The following is a 21,740-nucleotide window of genomic DNA, read 5'->3' on the forward strand; positions in this document are numbered from 1 at the left end:
CATAAACACTAAATATATTTTTATAATTGTTTAGTTCGAACAAAAAAAAAAAAACGAAGGAAACAAATTTGTATAGTCGATATGACTGAAATGCGAAACAACAATTAAATAGTTTTTCCCATATTATGATGGGAAAATGAAAAAATAAATGCAATTAATGCAAAAATAAATAAATAACTGAACCAACAACTGTTGACCGCATTATCAGACGCCGCAATGTATAATCGACGGCTTTTGCAATCCATACAATGACACTAGTTGCGCTTTGGACCAGCCAGTGGTGCGGCCAACGGACTTGCGACGGTGGCCAGCAATACGTTCCCCGTGGCGGCGGCGTTGATCGTTGGCCGAGCCCATTGAAAAACGGCCGGAAGCAACCAGCAGCCCGCCGGCAACAGTTGGCCATACCAATCTAAGGCGCTTGCGGTCGTCCGAGGGTGGTGCGAAAACAATTCGACCACTGTGTCCGCGGTGACCACGGACTTTTCGACGTCTGCCGTCCGTACGATCACTCGGACTTGGTGTTCGTCCGGAACGGATCGTGCGAATAATACATCGTTTTCCGACTTTGGTGGTGCGACCGGTCGAACCGCTATTGGCCACAATCTCAGCGCAAAGAGCCGTTCCAGACATACGCCGGCGCCGGTTCGTCCCGGCCAGTTGATCGGGTGGCCGAACATGGACCACGCGTCCAGCGAAACGGCCCGTGCGATGCGGACGTTTTCCGTTGCGGGTGCCACGATCAGGCGGGGAGCGGTCGCCGGGCACAGATCCAACGAGGCGTACAGCGATGGTTCTTGGGCGACATCGGCCGTCTGGATGCTGCGGATCCGCCGGCGCGGGTACTCCGAAAACTTAACTACGGCCTTGATTGTGCTGGAAATCGAGTTTTCCAACCCCTTCGATTCCTCAGCGACTGCTGCAGAAGCGACCACGACCGGTTCTTCCGTGCGGTCGACGACTTCGTGTTTGACTGGCCGACACCGCCGGTGCCAGACCTTCATGCATTCTGCGAAAAAGAAAAAAATGACCGTTATGGTTAGTGTGCACGTTGTCTTATGATCGGTATCGGAACACTGAGCGCGGCCGATAACAACTCATATATACTCACTGATGCAGCCGACAGCTTTGGACCACGGCCACTTCAATTGTTTGCACTTGGAACATTTTTTGGTGCACTTGAGTGTTTTCACCAAAACATGTTCGCATGGCATCCTAAAAATGAAAACACGAAAACGGTGTTCTGTCAGATTAAATAACTATTATATAACACCATGGTCAGGGCCGGATTAACCTAGGTGCAAAAGGAGCATTTGCTCCGGGGCGGCAAATTTAGTGGGGCGGCATAAATAAAATAGCCTCATAAAAATTATTTAAGATCGTCATTAATATAAGAATAAATGTCCAACTTATCAATTTTATGCACAGAATCTGATTTGATTGAGGAAATGAAGTGAGAAGAACTAATATGAAAAACATAAAAACTTGTAACTATTAAATATTATAATTGTATTTTGTCAATATTTTCTGTTTAAAAAAATTCTTTGCAAAACTATTCTGTGACATTAATCATATACCTAATTATACTTTTTAGTTTAAGTCAGGGGCTTATTTAGGGGAGTGATATGGGTGTTAGAACACCCACCCCCTAATTACTTACAGCGTAATTTGAAGAAACGTTGTATACAACTTGTAGATTTTACTTATACAGTCTTAATATAATCGTTTTCATTTATATAATAATTTATATAAATACATGGTATTCATTAATGTAATACGGGAAGGGGAGAGCCCCCACTTATCATAAGTCTATTCAATTTTAAAACACCCCCATTAAATGAATCCTGGGTTTATGTAGATTAATTATTATATTTAACTTATATTTTATAATAGTATTTTATTTTTTTAATTAATACATAAAAACCAGGATTTTTTTTTTTTGGTTTCACTTAACCTTATTTTTTTGAGGTGGAGAGGGCAACATTGTTTGCTCCAGGGCGGTATTGGCCCTTAATCCAGCACTGACCATGGTACGGTTATAGTATATAGACATAATTGAGACGCGTGTTAGACAACAACTTGTGAACGCAATAGTTCATCGGTTCTTAACCTTTTTTTTTACCTACTGGGGGTTGTCCTTTTACATTATCTTATAATATATGAAGACAAACAATGTTTAACTCATTAATAATTTATTACTTAAATAATAATAATAATAATAATAATCTTAAGTCTTAATATGTAATTCTTACACTAAGAAAAAAAGCATAGCATAGCATTTTAGTTACTAAACAAAATATATAAAATATAATACATCACAACCTAAACGCGTGACCTTTGAGGGGATCCAGATTCCCTAATATCACCTCTGATCTCACGTATTCTTCGGGGTACGCGTACCCAAGGTTGGGAACCGATGCAATAGATGATTAGTTTCAAGTTATTTACAATTACAATAATTAATTTTTTAAAAACGGCAAAATCAATTTTTTATAAAACCATACATATAATATTCAATTAATTAATTAATACAGTGCAATCAGTGGCATAACCAGGGAGAGGTTACGGATTATGAATCCTTCCCCTAAAAGTCTCTTTTATCTTGTAAAATATATAATACTTTTAAGAAATAGGTATGTTATATATAACAATTTTCAGTTTCGATAAATTAAATAATAAAAAATTTTATATTTTAACTTATGTTTAATCGACTTGTTAAAATTAAAAAATTGTTACTAATATCGGAGTTGAAAATTTAAAACGCCTCAAAAATATTTTCTGACTACGCCACTGAAAACAATAGACAATTTGAGTCTGGTTTAGTGCTGAACATACAAGATCTAGAAGACTGGCTTCTGTATTATCTAGACTCCATCTTAGACATAATGTTAGACTAATTGCACTGTATTTATGTTTTACAAAATGTACTTTCCAAACATTATTCCAATAACATTCAAAATTAATACTTACAATATGCTATTCGAATATTCATTCGTAGTATAAGTGTCCATAATTGTTTTCTTATAATAAAAAAAAAAATTTTCAAAAAATAATGGAGTGTATGTTTATAGGTTAAAGGCTAAAATAAGAGTGAAGGATCAAACGAATAATAAATAATATAAATAATCCGTTGCTATGGACAATTTCGCGAATATTGATGGTAAATAATATTTTAATTTGAGCCATACATTAAAATATATTTAGATTTAATTTCTTTAGATGTCATTAAATCATTTTTTATATTGTTTCAACCCAATTTTAGACATTTATCTTTCATTTAATGTTACCTCAATGTTGTATATAACTCACCAGATATAATTTGTATTTTATTATGAATCAATTTTTTCAATTAACTTTTTTTATAAGAAAAATAATATTTAATGCTCATTGAAATGAATATTGTATGTAGATACATGATGCGAATCAACATAATTTATTTCAAATAATGTTTATAATGTAATGTATATTGAGTTTGGCTTAAACTTCGTTTAATGTTTCTTTGTTTACATAGATAAAATACTAAAATACAAGATTATTATGTAAGCAGATAATTATTGTTAAATGTGCTAAAACACATTTTATATTAAACGTAGCTGTAACACTCCGAATTGCTTTAACAATGCCTGTATCGGTCGCATCAGGTGAACGAAACTTTTCCAAATTAAAAATAATAAACAACTAACTTGAGGTCTTCTATGATCCAAAAAAGTTAAGTGATCTTGTGATAATTTCTATTGAAAAATAAGTGATGAAGTCTTGAATTAAAAAATGTATTGTCTATTTTTGCACAAGAAAAGGCTAACAAAATAAATTTCATTTAATATATTTTTCAATGTATAATTAAATACTTATTGTTAATATATGATAAAGATAGTAGATGTATTAATGTCGGTTATAAATATGACTTGTACTATTTCAGAACATTTTTAATTTTATAATTTTTATATTTTGTAAATAAAACTGAGGTTGATTAAAGCAATTTTTTTTTTTTTAATAAAAATACGGGTTTATCGTTAAAAAATTAATGTATATATTTTATACAACCATGCCTAGCCTTTCCAAAAAATTGACTATTGAAATTTGACAGCATACATTAGGTTAGGGTGATACATATCATATACATCATAGTACTTATAATAAATTAGACGATGCTTTGTATACCGAGTTGATTATTGCTCTATCTAAAATTTGTATCCAATAATGAAAGTTTTATACCCGATATTAGATCTAAAGCTGATGGTTTACTATCTTCATTATTGAAGTATGAAAATATTCTTATTGTACATATGTTTATTGTACATATGTTTATGAAAATATTTTCCATAACAGACCATTAATCCAGATATTTACAAATATGTGGCTTAAATTTATTAAAATGTCTATAAATGGTCGAAGGGATTTTAGAAAAAATAAAGAAACTATAACGAGGTATGGAAAATACAAAAATTTTATGTGATAAGTTCATAGAAAAGGCAAAATACTTAATTGATCTAGAGATTGAAAATACTGACGATGAAAAAATTAAAGAAGATTTAGATATGTGTGATATTCAACGTGTGAAAATAAACGTGTAAGAAGAAAAAAAAAGGATGGCCGATTATGAAAAAGAATACAAACCAATCATTAATGCTGCAAAAACATTTGTAGTTGAAGTATATAATAAAGTATTTGATGCTATTATACAAAGTATGATTACAAGATTTATTAAAAATAATGCATTGTATTTTGATCTTTCTCTTTTATCGCCAAACAATTTTGAGTCATTCAAAAATGGAATGCCGAATGATGTTTTATCTACATTATATTCAAAACTTAAATCATTTATTGAAGTAGTTTGTATGAAAAATTATTACATTTTTCTATCTCATGGAAATATTTAAAAAAATCAGTAAATGACGAATATAATATGAAATATTGTGAAGATGGCGAAGATACTGTAGATGATGAAGATTCAAATTCGTATAAAATAAAAAAATACAGAAGTTGTCAAAATTGTCCTTTTTGTTGTTACGAGGGCTTTATTAAATATAGTTTATTTTCCAACACATATCCAACTTTGACGCTAGCATACCAGTTCTTATTGAAATTATCCGTAACACAATTTGCGTGTGAAAGATTATTTTCAACATTAAAATATATAAAAAATCGACTAAGAATTTGATGGGATTTGAAAAAAAGACATCAACTCCATAGTTGACTATAGTGGCATATAAAAAACTGTCTGCAGGCTATATGTGTGGGAAGTGGCGTTGAAGTCCTAAAACTTTAGTCGGATGAAAAATATTTAAAAATACTACAGTAACTAAATATCGGCCTCAATGGCATATCGAAGGTGGAGAGGGATATTAGTTTTCACTATAAAAAAAATTTTGATGTTTAAATTTTGACAGCCAACTTCGGCTCCAATGAAGCGGTCCATTTTATGTTTTTACAAGACGCGCCATTGCTTACTGTATTGGAACTCTGAATATTTACGAAACACTAACACTTTTAAGATGTACAATTATTATTAAAAAGCAATAACCTAAAGTATAATATTTTATTTAAAATGCCATTATTTTATTATCTACGAATAAATCAAAAAATTAGTATTAAAATGAAAATGAATTTTTTTTTAAACCATCAATGTGTTAACATTCATTCGACCGACTGCAAACAATGAACGAGGGATATTTATTTGATGATAGTGCTGAGAGAGTGATTTAATAAGAATATAATGCTCACAGTAATGTTAACCAAATAACAATGTAAATGTTTTCTTATAACAAATTCTGTCTGTAACGAAAATTCAGTTATAAATTATTGTAAGTAGTTTTCATTCGGTTCTCTCCTCTGGGAAAACAAACTCCCCAATATAATATTGTCGTGAACCTAAAGTATTCACAACTCAATTTATAATAATCTTAAAAATATTTTACACACACTTTATAAATTTGAACGAAGAATGATTTAAAAAACTGTTATTGTAATAAAAATTAATACTAACATTCCTGAGAATATAAAAAAAAAAGTCTTAAATAGTCTCATTAAAATCTGTTTATCTAGTCTTGAAAATATGAAGTGGCCTATTTAACTGTTTTGATCCAGTAAAGTAAATATTAGAATACAACTTTCGATTACAATTTTAAATATCTAAATATTTATTTTTACTAGATAAGAATTTGAAATAAATTTACTCCGTAGATGAAATGTTTAAATTTACGTTCATAAGCCTCTGCATTTGATTTATTATCCATTTAATAGAATATAACACGGCGATGAAAATACGTCCGATTATTGTTGTCACTTATTATAAAATTTTTGAAAAACTTTATTGGTTGAATTATTTCTACAATACATGATTGAATGAATGATTATATTAGTTTATGAATTAAATAATTTTAGTTCCACTATATTTTTACTTTTAATGTTTTTTTTAAGACTTAACATGTTTTTCCGAAGTTTTATTTGAACCTTATACCTTTTTCAAGAATTGGTCATGTATAAAAATTATGTAACAAACGTGTATCAGATGTATTAAAACATTTTTCGGTTAACCGTAAGTTTTCAAAAAATGCTAGATTGGGACATATTTTAACGTCGGAGAATTTTTTTTTGTTTTTATGAAATTATTTTTTGTCAAGTCACAATGTCATATAATAAGGTGATAAATAATTTTCCAGAATATGGGATGCGAACCTTTTCTCGCCCCTGGATAACCACCAAGGTGTTAAATAATATGATCAAAGAATTATAATTTTTATGGGGTTTTGATCAGTTAATGATCAACAAAATTGTTAAAACGTTTATAAAAACGGCATAACTATAGATTTGCTGCTTTAATAAATTATGTTACATATCAAATAACTGATGATTATTCATAATTTATATATGTTAATAAATTTTCAGAAAATAAATTTTTTTAATTTTTTCAGAAACAAGCATATATTATTATAATACAATGAAAAATCAAATAATTATTTATGAAACGGCTTTAATATTATAATTATAATCTTTATAGTGTTAGGTTACATTTCAGTATTTCACTTTTCTCTAAAAAATTTAATGAAAAAGTATTCATTTTTGTAAGTTATACTTAATTTCTTTAGTCAGTTGTATAATAAAAAAACTATTAAAAATTAATAAACTGTATAGTAACCACGAAAAACTTTTATTACTTGAATTAAAAAAAAAAAAAAGATTATACATAATTCTACAGTGAAATGTTACAAATAAATTAGAGTGGATGGGAAGGGTAATTAAAATGTACATAACACAAAATAAAATAACAAATATACTTAATATAAAAAAAAAAAATGATTAATACATATTTTTTTTCTGTAAAAATTATTATTAAATAGCTGTATCTTTATAATAATTATATTTACATTATTGTATCAAGAAGGAGGTGTATATGTGAATAAATAATTTTTCAAGAAATATAAAATAAAATATGTTAAATAAAACATCATTTAATTTATAAATAAAAATAAACAAAAATAAAATAATCGTACACTTTACAAGTATCAAATACGCAGTAAAGAAAAAAATAAGCGCATATATATAAATATATAAATAAAAAAAAAATTAAACTCCAGGTGTCTTAAAATGTAAATTAATAGGAATTACCGATTCTACATAAAATTCTAATCACTATGTATGGATTACTATAACTATGATATAATTATAATAATAATTTAATAAGGACTGTAGTGTATAATTATATTATAATATCGGGCGTATCATAAAAATATGACAGTTTTACATTGAAAAATGTCAGATCTCCGTAATACCCGATATGAATATATATAAATATAATATATGTTTTATAAATAAGATATTATATATTATATTTTATAAGTCGAACATAAAAAACTCTAAAGATATTATTTTTTATCTTTTTTTGGTTCATGTCATGTATACTTAACTATATGCAAACATTAAAAGGTCGAAAGCCGAATTGAAGAGTACTTTATATAACTATGGTGAAAGCGGTAGTGGATGTCTTTTGTATGGGACACTTCATAATAATATTATAATCTCTACCTTAGCAAAACGAACACACATCGTGTATGTCTATTATATACACGAAGTCGAGATTGATGGATGATTGTTAAAAGAAGGGGATGGGGTAGGAAGGGTAGTTGAATAGTTCTAGAACACTTGGCTAGGTAATTGTAATAGTTTATAAAACATTATCGTATAGTATATGATATATAATAGTAATAATAATAATAATAATAATAATAATAATAATAATAATAATAGTGTTCATATGATAATGGAATCGTTTATTGCTATATACTATTATTAATTATGTATTCTCGGGCTTCTCTACTGATAGAATAGTTGATAATTTTTTTTTTTTGTATAATAAAAATGTTTAATATAATATTATGTTATAATGTACGAATATTATGAACGAAAAACGTACTGGACGCTAAACTAATGACTTAAGAACTATAGAATACGTAATAGGTCATGTTATAAAGTATGTTATGAGTACATGGCGGTGTACGGACGAGGGAAGTAGTGGGAACGGTGTGTCTACGCACACGGATGGAGATCGGGTAGCGGAGCCACTCGCGCAGTCACTCGCGGACATCGTCGCGCCATGGGTTGCCGAAAAAATGTCCAGGCTGGCACGGCGGTTGGGTGTCACGAGCAACACGACCGAATAATCGCTCGTGCACGGAGAAAGAAATCGTAACCGTCCGCTAAGATTTTCGCTCGATCCCCGCCGTAGAAGATCTATGCGTCTATACAACGTGCGTTTCTCTACACGCGTCTAACGGAAACCATCAGCACACGCCGCGACCGACCGAAACACGGAACGCACAAACGCGCGTTCGATCGTATCCGGCCGTACGCGTGCACGCACCAATTGTTGGGGTGTGTGTGTGTTATATTTTATAATGATGTATACGTGTATATACGTATAGTAAAAAAAAAGTGTGTGTATACGGTGTGCCTGTAATGTAAGGACGAAGAGGACCGCACGCGCGGGCAAGGGGCGCGAGTTAACCGTGGTGCATCACGTATGTTGTACGTATATACCGGAGGAAAAGGATTTGGTCGGGATTGGATGGCGGTGGTTTCTCGGGAGGGGCGGCGGGTTCGTTGAATTTGTCTTTGCGTGCTTCAATCGCAGTGCTGGGCCCGTCTTTGGAATCGCCGCATGCGGTTGTGCCACTCGTCCCGCCACTCGATCACTATCGATCTCTGCGTCAACACCAGTCCGTCGCGCCGATCGCCGTCGTTCTCCTTGCCGAGGATCAGGTACAACCTGGGGGCACGTGTAACACACACACATAAATAAAATACGAAGAACTGATGACAAGCCACTGCGTGATCTGTGACCGCTTCCGTACAGTACAGGGCATGGTTTTTTTTTTGTTTACGACTTTTGCGCCGTTTCTGCGAAAATTTTTCAAACCACGTTTTCCATAACGAAATATGTGTTTAGACGATGCGCATAATCATCGAGTATTTTTTTTTTCCTGACATTAATTTTAATTCGTCCTGATCACAACGATGTTAATACTTAAGATTTAGTGTTTTAACTTCAAAATTATAATGAATACGATGAAAAAAAATTACGATTTAAAATAAATAAATTTTCTTCGATTTCGAATGGAATTATTCAACGATCGATTTATGTGCATTTTAAGGTCGAGTTTTGTACTTCGTCAATACGATACTCGTCCCGTCAACATCCGGGCATTGATAATTATTATTAAACGCAGAAAAACGAAATTATTTCAACTGCACGTACCTTCCGGGTTTGATCTTAGGGCACTTGCACTTCAGGTCGTTATCGTGTATCCAAAGCGTGGCCGGTCCCCTACGAAGTCTCGACGTATGACCGCGCTTGTAAATAGACTGTATGTTCATCGTGAACTTTGCCCAGTTCTTCGAGATGGTTGGTTCCGACATTTTCCCCAAAATAGCTGCAAATGAAATCCCATAGTACTGTATACTGTTTATTATTACGTTACACAATATTCATTTGCATGCGCACCATCTATTCGATTAAAAAAATATTGTTTTCGAATGCAGTGGCTTCCGTTTTGCAATCACTTACTTAAAGAACGTTACTGGACGTAGGTACGTGTTATTTAATTGTTAGGTAAGTAATTTTTAATTTATATTTGAACATTTTGAACTACAACGAGGTATCGTCGGAATTTCTATATTTTATCGACATCCAAACTCCAAACTAGTCTAATAATTGTCTGACGTATATAAATCAATATTTTACGCAGTAGCAGTTTATTAACTTTTTAGTGTTTTATTCAATATGTGAGTCTTGTCAAATAGATTTTTATGTTACCTATTGAATTTTTATTATCTTACATGTTGTACAGTTGATTGATTTTTGTAAAAAATGTTTAGACTGGGAAAATTTAACACGTTTCCATTTTAAATGAAATACAGTCGCAAAGATAAAAAAACATTTTCGAATCGTAGCTAAATGTATAACGAAGTCGAATGGCATTTTATGAATTACTAAGTTTTCTGTAAACATCAGGTATAAAGAATTTAGCAGTGACAACATCGGGAAAAATAATATTTATATAAGTATTTGATTTATTTATAAGTTATTAGAGTAATTTTGTAATAACAAGTATCTATACTTATATATGATGTAAGTTACTAACGCTTTGGATTTCTTAACTAATGATGACCTAGGGTTATTTAATACATAGTAAAATATTAAAATTTTATTCGAAATCTCATTAATTTTAGTGTGAAAAAAATGTACGTTAACTGCAGTTGTATTTGCAAATAATAAAACTATACGCAGTTCAATAATTAGTCATTTTTATCGTAGATCATTAATGACAGTTAAAAGATTGCCATATAAGTATTATATTGTATTCTTTTTCGCATTAACAGGTCCATTATTTTTTGTTTATTTATTTATTGCTAAATGATTATAATCTGGAAAATGGTTAAATCAATACCATGTTATTTAACATGGTATTGTTTTTGTCTTAATACTCCAATTTTTATTTAATTTTTTCAAAGATAAACTTTACTTTTAATTGAAATAGGCATATTATATTTTTTGGAAGAAAAGAAAAAAAACTTTTTAAATTAAGTTCAGCATTTTACTGTATTAATTAATAGTGCTGCAGCTACCATAACCGGTAATTATATTTTAACTTAAACGATGTAGAAGAGCGTTCTTATGTTCTAAATCTTCACAATCACTTGAATTATTGCAAATAAAATGATTCTGTTAATTAAATTTATAAAGATAACGGAATTTTAATTATATCCAATAAGATTGTAATTTATATGTAAAAGTCGACATGGCTTTAGTGTTAATGACTATAATAATTATACTCCAAAATATTATAATAAACCAATAATTGATATATGTAGGTAAACTCTTATAACGATGTAATAATAATAACAAATAATAACAATAATAGTAATAAATAATATATAATAATTAACATATTCACACTCATTTAATTGCAAAGATCAAATTATTATCAACTGTAATTGTTGCGTGCACTAGTGATACAAAAATAAAGTCCCCATTGTATTTATTATTCATTTTTGATTAACTATATTTATTTTGAAGTTGGATAAAAATAAGCGATATGACTAGCTTAAGGTGCATCTGTACAGAAATATAGTTTTTTCTTGTTGTCATGGCATATCAAATACTTACTTGACAAGGTGTATAATATATAAACGTACAATTTATTATAATATACGGATACGTTTAGCGAATTTACATTTTTTTCCCATATATTTTTTCTTTATACTTGTCGTGTTCAAAAATGCGTGAAAAGTTATTAAGTTGCATTACGGAGTTACATAGAACAGTTTTTCGATTTTTTTTGTTTATGGACCTTTAAAAAAAAATCTCTCTTATGTCTTTTTCAAGAACACCCGATTCCTGTTTGATGTTGACTTCGTATCTGTCGTTGTTATTTAACCAACAGTACGCCTCCCCCCGCACCGCTCACTCGGAAAATCCGGTTAATGTAATATACGTACCGTAATCTCTACGGCAGTACTTGTTCAAGTTCAGTCTCCTGGTTCCGGATCGACACTTTCCGCACTGATCTGTTAAATAAAAAAATGTTTGTACATACTTTACGATATAGAATAATATTACGATCTTCTACACATGGGGTCGTTATAAAAACAAAAAAAAAAAAAAATAAACTCAACTCTAGACAAGAGTCGTTCGTTTTCCGGGTAAATATACCTGCATATATTTTACGTAGTGCAAACACTAAGTACCCTGTGTAATAATGTCATAGGACGTTTATGGACGGTAAATACGGTAAAAATTCTGCCGAAAACCTGCGCCGCCGAATTGTTGAGAGGGAATGGGGGAATTTACGAGTTTCAATCTCTGCGAGCCCCGCACTCGTTATTTTTATTTTTTGTACCCAATTTTTTATTTCGTTTTATCATCGGCAAGTACAATAAGTACAAATACGCGTGTGCACATACACGTAGGCAGTAGAAATTATTCAGGCCAACCACTCGGCAGTGTATAATTTATGAAGAACCACATAAACCTGTTAAACGGAGACCACCCCAAAACGAGGATAAATTAATAGTCCAGTTATCACCTTCGCGGTAGGTATAACATATATATATATATACATATATAAATTTACGCACATTAACCCGGTATATGTATATTGCACCACTGTCGCGGACGACCATATAATAACTGTCAATCTCCTTGTCGAATCGGTGTCAGGTTTCCGCTTAAAGCACTTGACCTACGTATACACGCTGCACACACCCGCGCGCGAGGACTCACATAAACATCCAAAAGTCATTTGTCGTGGTTGTTGTACGTTCGAGGAGTTTATTCATTTTTTTATTGTCTCCGCACAATTACTCACGGCACATAATATACCTATGTTTTAAATTTAAAATACATTTCCATCTCATTCATTCTCTCTCTTTCTCTTCCACCAACTTTCTCTCAAGTTATGTATACTGTGATAACAATATGCGTCCCCCGAGAGCGTTTTCAAAGAACGTTGTTACCGGTGAATAGTATATACATATAAAATATTTATTATTCTGAGTGCTCACCAGTAACCAGTACGATGTGCGATAAAATGTCGTAGCGTATCTGTGTAATGCATTGCAAAAGATCGGAAAAGAATCTAGTTTCTCCGCACGAAAACGCATTCAAGTCGAGAGGGGTGAGATGTAGCACTACGCTATATATATATTGATAGCTGCTGGTCATTATACGCCTCCTCTTAATGATGATAACATCTACGTTAAATTGCGTAAGGGTCTTATTTATTTGGCCGTCCGGCCAAGAATAAGTTAACCCTCTTGCTCTTCAATAACGCGTTATCGGCCGTACTTTTTTCTTATTGCGGATGAGCTGTTGATTGAACTACTGTAGCAGTTTTAACGATCTATCTTTGATAACTGATACGCACATGATCGAAACCTCAAGTTTGATTACTAATATAAAGGTGTAGATAAAAATTTGATTTCACGTGCTACAGATTCTGAGGTTTTGAAAAAAAATTATCTCGGTCAAGTGTCTACATTAGAATCTCTTATAATATTCATATCCGATGTAATGAGTGATTTATTTACGGTCAATACGTTTAGAAGGAAATATATGCATTAACACGAAACACGTTCCAATGTATTGTATTTTTTTTTCGCCAGAGGTCCTTAAACATTCTTCCGTCGTGTAATGAGTGTCCGTAAGAAAAATAATCGTGTTAGTATTATCGCGATAAGCGTGTTAAATTGGTCGATTATCTTTTTTAAGAAAAGGAATACGACTTTGATAAATGGAATTCACAACCCCTTGGTCGGAACAAGCCCGTAATCCATTAACAATTTGGACGTACCCGATCCGAACCTAGCTATTTACCCATGAATTCCTAAATCCCTCGAGGACGATATTTTGAACGCTTTTATTCAAATTAACACGTGGCTGGTGGCCAAAAAACCAACGAATTCCTTTTTATATATATAAATAAAAAAACTATAAAATTAAATCGGTATAACTTGATTAACGGATGTATAATAAAAGATTTGTTTTTATTCGTTTCAAAATATGTTTATGTTTATGACTCGTCATGCTTGTTCCTCAATTTCCTTAATTTTTAGTTCTGTTTTCACTTATTTATTTTGAGATCAATTAAAAATATAATGACTATATATTTCACACAAAAAAAGTTTCAAATCAAACTGCGGGAAGATTAAATAACTTTACTCCAGAACACAATCATACCCGATGTAATATAAAATTACTACTATACAATTAAATATTACTGTTTTTAAAAATACCTCTATGGTCATCTTCATCGTCTTCATCGTAGTCCCCCTCGTCTCCTCTGTCATTTTCAGCTGCACGAGCATCTGCCGACATTTGGTTCACAAAAATCTTTGATGGTAATTCTGTAAAAATTATATTCGATATATTATATCAGATGAATACCAAATTTTATAAACATGAATCATATAAAATTTTACTTATGCATGGTGCAATTTGTGATCTGCTTTGTTGATATCCTTTGGCACATCTGTCGCATGTTATTCCGGTCACGCCGTCTTTGCAAGGACATTGTCCAGTAGTGTGATTGCATGTTTTTCCGGATGCACCCACTGGATGACAATTGCACGCTGCAAGTTTTTAATAAAATAAAATAATTTAATAAAAATATACCTATTAGATAGCTAGACATTTATTTAATTTTATGAATGGTGATCACAGAAAGAAAAATTATTACAAGATAAAAATTTAGCAATGAACATTTACTAATTATTAGTAATTTTTAACTAGATAACAATAATCAATGCACTATTTGGTAGTAAAAATACCTCAATTGTTTTAAGCTACATTTTAAAAAAATTTATATTTTACTTCAGTTCTGACATTTAATATGTTAAATTTTACGTAAAACTGTTATATTAAAAATAATAAATTTAGGCGAAAAGTATGTTTACGACAAATGAAATGGAATAATTTACAAATAAATACCTAGATTAAATATTTATGTGATTGCAATATCATCGATGCGTATATAGCAAGTGATTTAAAAACAAATTTAGGAAAGCGATTCTGCAGAGTCTTAACTGAAATCGATATATTCTTAGCGATAAATTTACAGAATTGTAAATTCAAAGGGGACCTGAGATAAGTATACGTACAGTGAGATAGAAGTTTTTTAAGGAGATGCTAAATCACCGGTGGTGCCTCAAGGGATGAAAAAACGGAGGGTGGCTATATAGTATATCGAGAAGAGTTGCGCTAGTGGTGTCCAAATACAGATCAGGGTCTGGTAAAGGATAAATTTGTATTACTATGACCAGATAAACTAGAATATTAGATATAAATGTACTGTGAAATTAGTTCCTACAGCTGAAATTTATCTTCCTATTGTACAAATCCTGGGGAAAAGTTTCAAAAGTATTTATTTTTTTAAATATTTAATTGCCAATCAGACGATTGGTGAATTTAATTTCCTGGAAAATTACCATAATAAATAGGATATTATAGTGATTTTATGAACCGAATGTAATTAATTATTGTAAGAATTTCCTATAATCCCGTTGCCGAGCCGCCGTCGGTTAGTTAGGGACAAACCCATCAAACACCCTCGAACATTTTTTAATAATGATGTTGTCTTTCAAAATAACAATAAATAATAAATTGTATATAGACTTTTAACATTATATAGTTATTATAATTTATTTTTATTCACAACTACTTAATATTTATTATAATACTGCCTACGATATACACCAACAATAACATAATTTTGTTGGTTCGCTTTAGGTCTTGTTTTTAGTTTACACTTAAAAGTATTACAACATAATTATAAAACGTAATAAACTAGTTGGTAAAAATATTATAATCTAATATGTATACTAAATGGTCTATTTTTTAAATTGTATACTATAATTTTTTTGATCATATATTGTCGTATTTATAGTTGTTATAAGTAGTGCTCCTTTTGAACACTTTTTATTTAGACACATTATATAATCAATAAATTATCAGTTTATAAAATGTATGCATTAAAATTAATGGTTTTGACTGTATAACACATAAATTAAAACATACATTGTATATATAGTCACGAGGATAACGGGAACAATAAAAGTGCGTGTAAGGGTTGTGTCAAAATATCGAGAGCTGTTTCCATTGCGACATAGTACAATCAGCCGAAAAAGGATGTTTTTAACTCTTTTGAGGATTAAAATTTTACCGAATCTTAATGTACCAACATTATTTAGTTACTGCTATTAAATAGTTCAATCAATTTTTGTTTGTTCATTTGAATCTTGATTTTATTGGTGATTTATTTTTGAAAATAATTTCATAAATAAATTCAACGAATTTTTGAAATTTTAACGATTATTCGGAATATTTCTATGAACTGCTTTCATGAAATGCAAAACTGCTACCTGAGGTGCATTTACATATTCCAAGGTTGCTTTTTAAAGGGTTAAACTAAAGAATAATGCACAAATAGCTTATCCAATTTTATTGTACTTTAACTAAAACTTGAATATAACTACCTCCTGAGAAAATTTGTTTTTTAATAATGTTATCAATTACAACTAGGACTTTTAGAGCTATCAAACATTCTAATCAATATAATTCACTCGCATGGAGACCATTATTTAAATGTATAGATAGATACCGAGTATCACATTGTTAAATATTTATTGATTTTAATTTAAAACCATGTACGATATTAATGTTAGTTTGTGCATGACGAACGAATTAAGTGTGTTAACTTTTTACTTAAAATATAAAACTAATGTTTAAAATATTATTTTGAAATTTTTTCAAGTGCGAGTTATAAAAATATAAATTTTTAGCTAAGGTAGGTACGTATTGTTTTTCGAAACTTTGAAACCAATTTGTTTCAAAACGAAACACAGTGTGAAACGTTTAATGGACTGCACCTATAGAGTGTCTACGATCTGTCGACTGTCATGACTCCCCGTTGCTAACTGCGATTGATTTACTGGCATAATAACATTGTGTCAATAGAAATAGCTAGTATATAAATAGGTAGTAGAATAAATTGTCTGCAGTCGTGTAGTTCGTGTAATAATTTCATCGTTTTTCTTATTCGAATTTAATAAAAAAAATAAATAAAAAACCAAAATGTTTTTTGGTTTATTCTTGACAGAATTTTTTTGTTGAAGATAATTTTTTTTATCAAAGAGGTTTTGCATAAAGAAATACTAAAATAATTTTTATTTTTTTTCTTAATGAATTTTCAATTCGAATACTTCGAAAAAGGGTCGTCGCTGCCGGTTGCAGGCAGACGTCTGAGACGATTATGCGCGCAGACACAACTACAAACATAAGCAGTAAAATTAGTTTACAGTTCAAAAGGTTTCAGTAGCAAAGCAAACATACGACGAAAAGGTGAAAGAGATTGGGTACAAGTGTAACGGACCTTTAGGGCTTTTTAATAAATCCACTCATCCTTTAAGAGGAAAAAAAAGACTACGTGCAAATACTTTGGTGAAAAAAAAGGAAAAAAAGTAGTATTGCATCATTGAACACTTCATTATCGCCTAAAGCGGTTTTACCCAATTCTTTGGGTACAGGTTGTGAAAGATGTTTAACATTTTTTCTTTAATATTCAAGTGCTGCGCACGATACAGAAACATAATAATATGCATACGGAGTATAGTTATAATATAATACATTTATTACGCGCGCGTATGACTTTTCGGAGTTGTTATATTATATTTAAATTTGTTTATCAGCCGTTAAGAGAAGTTCATTACACATATTTGGGCGTATTACAGAAATACATGGCGTAGTCTTCTTACCACATCTTTATTGTTATGTTACCGTAAGTTTATTTTCATGTCAAAATATGATTATGTAAATTATATGCTCTACGACCATTAACATTTAAAACCGCAATCAATCATAAACGGTTATCGAAAATTCATGTTTTTCTTAACTAACTTTTTCTCTACGCGTCAGACAGATTAGACGCCTGGAGATATTTCATGGATAATAATAAATATAACATTTTATTGGTATGATAATTAGAACGAACAATAATAATAATCAATGCGATGTGCTACCGATAGCCTGCAGTATTCACCGGAGGCTAAAATAATGAAGTGTTAATGAAATTCTATTAAAAAAAAAAAAAAAATAATAAAAAAGAAGAAAAGCACGAGAAGAATACATTTTCATGGCGTTTCAATTATTAAGAAGTATATAGGTACTTAAATAATTTCATTTGTGTCTCTTTTGGGACGCAGAGCACGAAACACACTTTCGTTTACCAGTTTAACTATGTATTGGTACCATAAAGGTAGTATAGTCCGTTCGACCAATAAATCCTCGGTTTCGCGGTGAACTCTTCGAAAGTTTTTAAACGGATAAAAATCGATTATTATTTCCCAGCCGGTAATGTTATCCAATTAGTCTTAAATCGGGTTAAGCCCGTGCGTAGGGGGTCGTTTGGATCCAATAATTTACGTTCACGTTTATTTTTTAATGAAATTTACCGATCGCGCACACGTCGTATACCACCCTTAATCCCCACTTCGAGAAACATTACACATATATTTATTGGTCCTCTTACCCGGCTGCAGTTTCCTCTCGTCCCCACTGCACGTACGTTCAACTGCGTAACGGGTTTTCTTTTGTTCCTGGTACAATATATCGATTATATTTATAAACGTACAAGGTAATCCATAGGATATACGCACGGTGAAGATCTATATGGTTTTAATGATGTTAATAACGAGGAGATATCGGTCCCTATACAGCGTAATAAAATACAAAATATATTGGGTATGTAATTATTTTCTAGTAGATAAGCTAATGTGTTGTTAAAAATGGTTACAAATTATAATTCATAAATACATAATAGAATATCTATTTAAACGTATTTGAAATAATGTGTACTAAAACCAAAACAATCATTAAATATATATATATTAGTGATGGTCGAACTGTTTGAATTTCGAATCGAATTGAACCGAACCCTTGATTTTCGGTTCGGTTCGAAACTCAAACTCGGCGTGAAAAAAATCGAACCGAACTATCAAGCATATTTTACTGTTCGAAAATCGAACTTGAAAATATTTGTCAAACCAGACTTACTGGCCACGATAATTCGAAAACCAAATATTTGTACAATTCTTCAAAAGTTATTTTTTAATTTTTTAATTTTTATTTTTTTAAAAATTGAAAATGATTATTTAGAAATAATTAGACTATTGGCGATAGAAAGTGATAATCTGTAGAGGGTAGGTTATGCATTATTTATAATAATAATGTTATTTTTCCAGTGACATGTTATACATCTACCCACCGCCGACCAAAAAATTAATAAGTTGTTTATCACCAATAGAGGCAGTGTATCTACATTCACAAATTAGCTATTTTTGTTTTTATCATATTTATTATAGAAGTTAAAATCTATTTTGGGTAAATCCATGGTAATATTCCGATATCGCGACTGTGCTGTTAATAAAAACATGTTTAAAACTTACTTCTTACATTATAAATTCTACTAATCATTCTATATTTGTAAATTATAATTATTTTTACTATTTTTTTTATACATTATTAAAATGTATTGATTGTATTCATATTACACTCAATACTCAATACTCAATGAATATTTTATATGCTACAAGACAACACGAGAGAGCACAATACTGGTTTTGAAAAATAATAATAATAAGAAATTATCCAAAATTTAAATGTATTGTAAATTATACAATTACTTAGACTTAAAAGTTAAAATGTAAAATAGTTAATACGAAAACTTAAAATACAATAGTAATTAATAATTATGGTTGATTTAATTTGTAGGTAAGTACAATGTACATGATAAAAAGTATTGAGTTAGAGTTCGAGTTCGACTTAAAATCATAATAGGTTCAGTTCGGTTCGGTTCGATTTAAAAAACTAAGGTTCGACCCATCACTAATATATATATATATATATAATTCGAATATCATTCACTCCCATCTCTTGAAATTTATCAAAAAAATGGTTTTTCTAATATTTTAGACATGCAATAAGAAAGGATTTTTCGAAGATCTCAATTTTAAAGGTTGAAACAATTTTGGGTAAAATGTATGTAATTGTTCACTTTTTTATAACATAAGAAATTCGTAATTTAGTTAAATGTGTTGAAATAAATTACATTTAAATATTATTAGAAAATAGGATTATTACGATGATTATGCACTTTGTTCAACCGAATATTTTTTTCACATCGAGACAGTAATAATTATCCGGGTAATTTAGCTAGTATTATAATAAAAACGTGATATGATAGATATACCTATATGTTTTAATTCAGTATGTTTTATGATGTTCAAATCAAATCAATCTATAAAAATTTGAATTAGAGTGATAACGATAATGTTAAATCGGTTATCATATAACGAAATAAGTGTATAATGAGTGTAAATAAACAATGCATTGACAACATCCGAGACCATCTTGTCTTTAGATGCAGGCTGTATACAACGACGGGTGTGTAGTATTACGGGAAGCTCGTTTAATTTATCGTTAATAGACTTAGGGCTTGGGGATTTTTTTTTTTTTTTAATAAACCGTTCTGTATAACCCACCCGGTGGAAATTAATATAGCCCCCCGAAGGCGCGGACCGACACCTAATCTAACGGCGAAGAAGACTCTATGTAATGGGACGCGTTGCCGACGCCGCCGCACAGCGGTTGAACAACTAACGACCCTCGTTATTACCGTTGCGGCTGATTACTGGAAAACATCTAACTAAAACCGTTGAAACGATTCTAAGCTACTGCTGCTGCTGCTGCTGCTGTACAACGCACGTGGTGCTGGTGGGTCGCATGAGATATTTTGCCTAATTGCTTTTGAACATTTGCGAAGTATACAACAGCGCATAGTATTATTAATATTATTATAACAATGCCGCTGGGCGGCGGTGGTAGTGGTGCACGCATCATAATACCACCACGTAAATCCGACCGAGACGCAAAGTATTAAAGCTCGTGAAAAATCGCATCACTTTTCGACCTTTCTGAAAGATTTAAGGAAGACTACGGCTACGCGCGTCCGCCGGGGTATACCCCACGAGTGCGTAAATAACGGTGTTCTGGCGATGGGCAACTTCCATAAATCAGCTAAATCCTGCAGACGGGCTCTTTTGACCCCCCAAAGGCTCTTTAAGAGAATAACCGTGCTCTTACGTGCGACCGAAACATTCGGAGAGTATCCGTTGAACGCGCGAGGTGCCGGCGGAACGTAATCGAATTTATTCATATTATCTATACATTTTTACGTCATCGTTTTACTATTGCGTGTACAAACGAACAAACCGTTTGGTTTGTTAAATGCAGAAATGTGGTGTTGGGAACAATAATGAAATATGTAAATTGAATTATTATAGGGAACGTTAAATGTTATAAGTTATTACATTTTACATAGTTCGTATAACGGACACCACCATTAAGAGAAAAAACGAATGGCATAAACGTTGGTATTTTAAGTGCATGGACCATCTGATTGTTTAAGTGGTATAAAATATTGAAGTTGGTTTTCATCCAGAATATCGTTTCTTGAAACTATACATATATTTATTTTATAAACATAAATTTATGTTTTTTCAAAAATTCGATAAATTAATTAATTTAAAAATAAAAATATTTTATGTTCATTTAAATAAAATAATAATTATGATTACACTCATTTCTTCATATTATTATCGAAAATATATTATTACATTTACTTCAAGTG

The 21,740-nt window shown here is 31.1% G+C and overlaps 2 protein-coding genes across 2 annotated transcripts in view; both read right to left on the minus strand.

The window, feature by feature from the left end:
- LOC112683076 lies at positions 1 to 1,822 on the minus strand. The gene is made up of 2 exons (XM_025553942.1): positions 1,112 to 1,822; positions 1 to 1,009 (listed from the first exon to the last, which is right to left on the minus strand). The coding sequence occupies exons 1-2, from the start codon at positions 1,212 to 1,214 to the stop codon at positions 255 to 257; spliced, it is 858 nt and encodes a 285-aa protein (XP_025409727.1). The 5' UTR covers positions 1,215 to 1,822; the 3' UTR covers positions 1 to 254.
- Positions 1,823 to 7,536: 5,714 nt separating this feature from the next.
- Positions 7,537 to 21,740, minus strand: part of LOC112683062 (netrin-3-like) — a 76,008-nt gene continuing 61,804 nt past the window's right edge. Inside the window, exons 3-7 of the mRNA XM_025553922.1 lie at positions 14,479 to 14,628; positions 14,293 to 14,403; positions 11,998 to 12,066; positions 9,755 to 9,929; positions 7,537 to 9,265 (exon numbers count right to left, since the gene is read on the minus strand). Of these exons, the coding sequence (XP_025409707.1) occupies positions 9,121 to 9,265; positions 9,755 to 9,929; positions 11,998 to 12,066; positions 14,293 to 14,403; positions 14,479 to 14,628 (650 nt within the window). The 3' untranslated portion in view covers positions 7,537 to 9,120. The remainder of the gene's footprint in view (positions 9,266 to 9,754; positions 9,930 to 11,997; positions 12,067 to 14,292; positions 14,404 to 14,478; positions 14,629 to 21,740) is intronic.

Source organism: Sipha flava, unplaced genomic scaffold (genome assembly GCF_003268045.1).
Source record: "Sipha flava isolate LNK unplaced genomic scaffold, YSA_version1 218_pilon_pilon, whole genome shotgun sequence".
NCBI classification, from domain to species: Eukaryota; Metazoa; Arthropoda; class Insecta; order Hemiptera; family Aphididae; genus Sipha; species Sipha flava.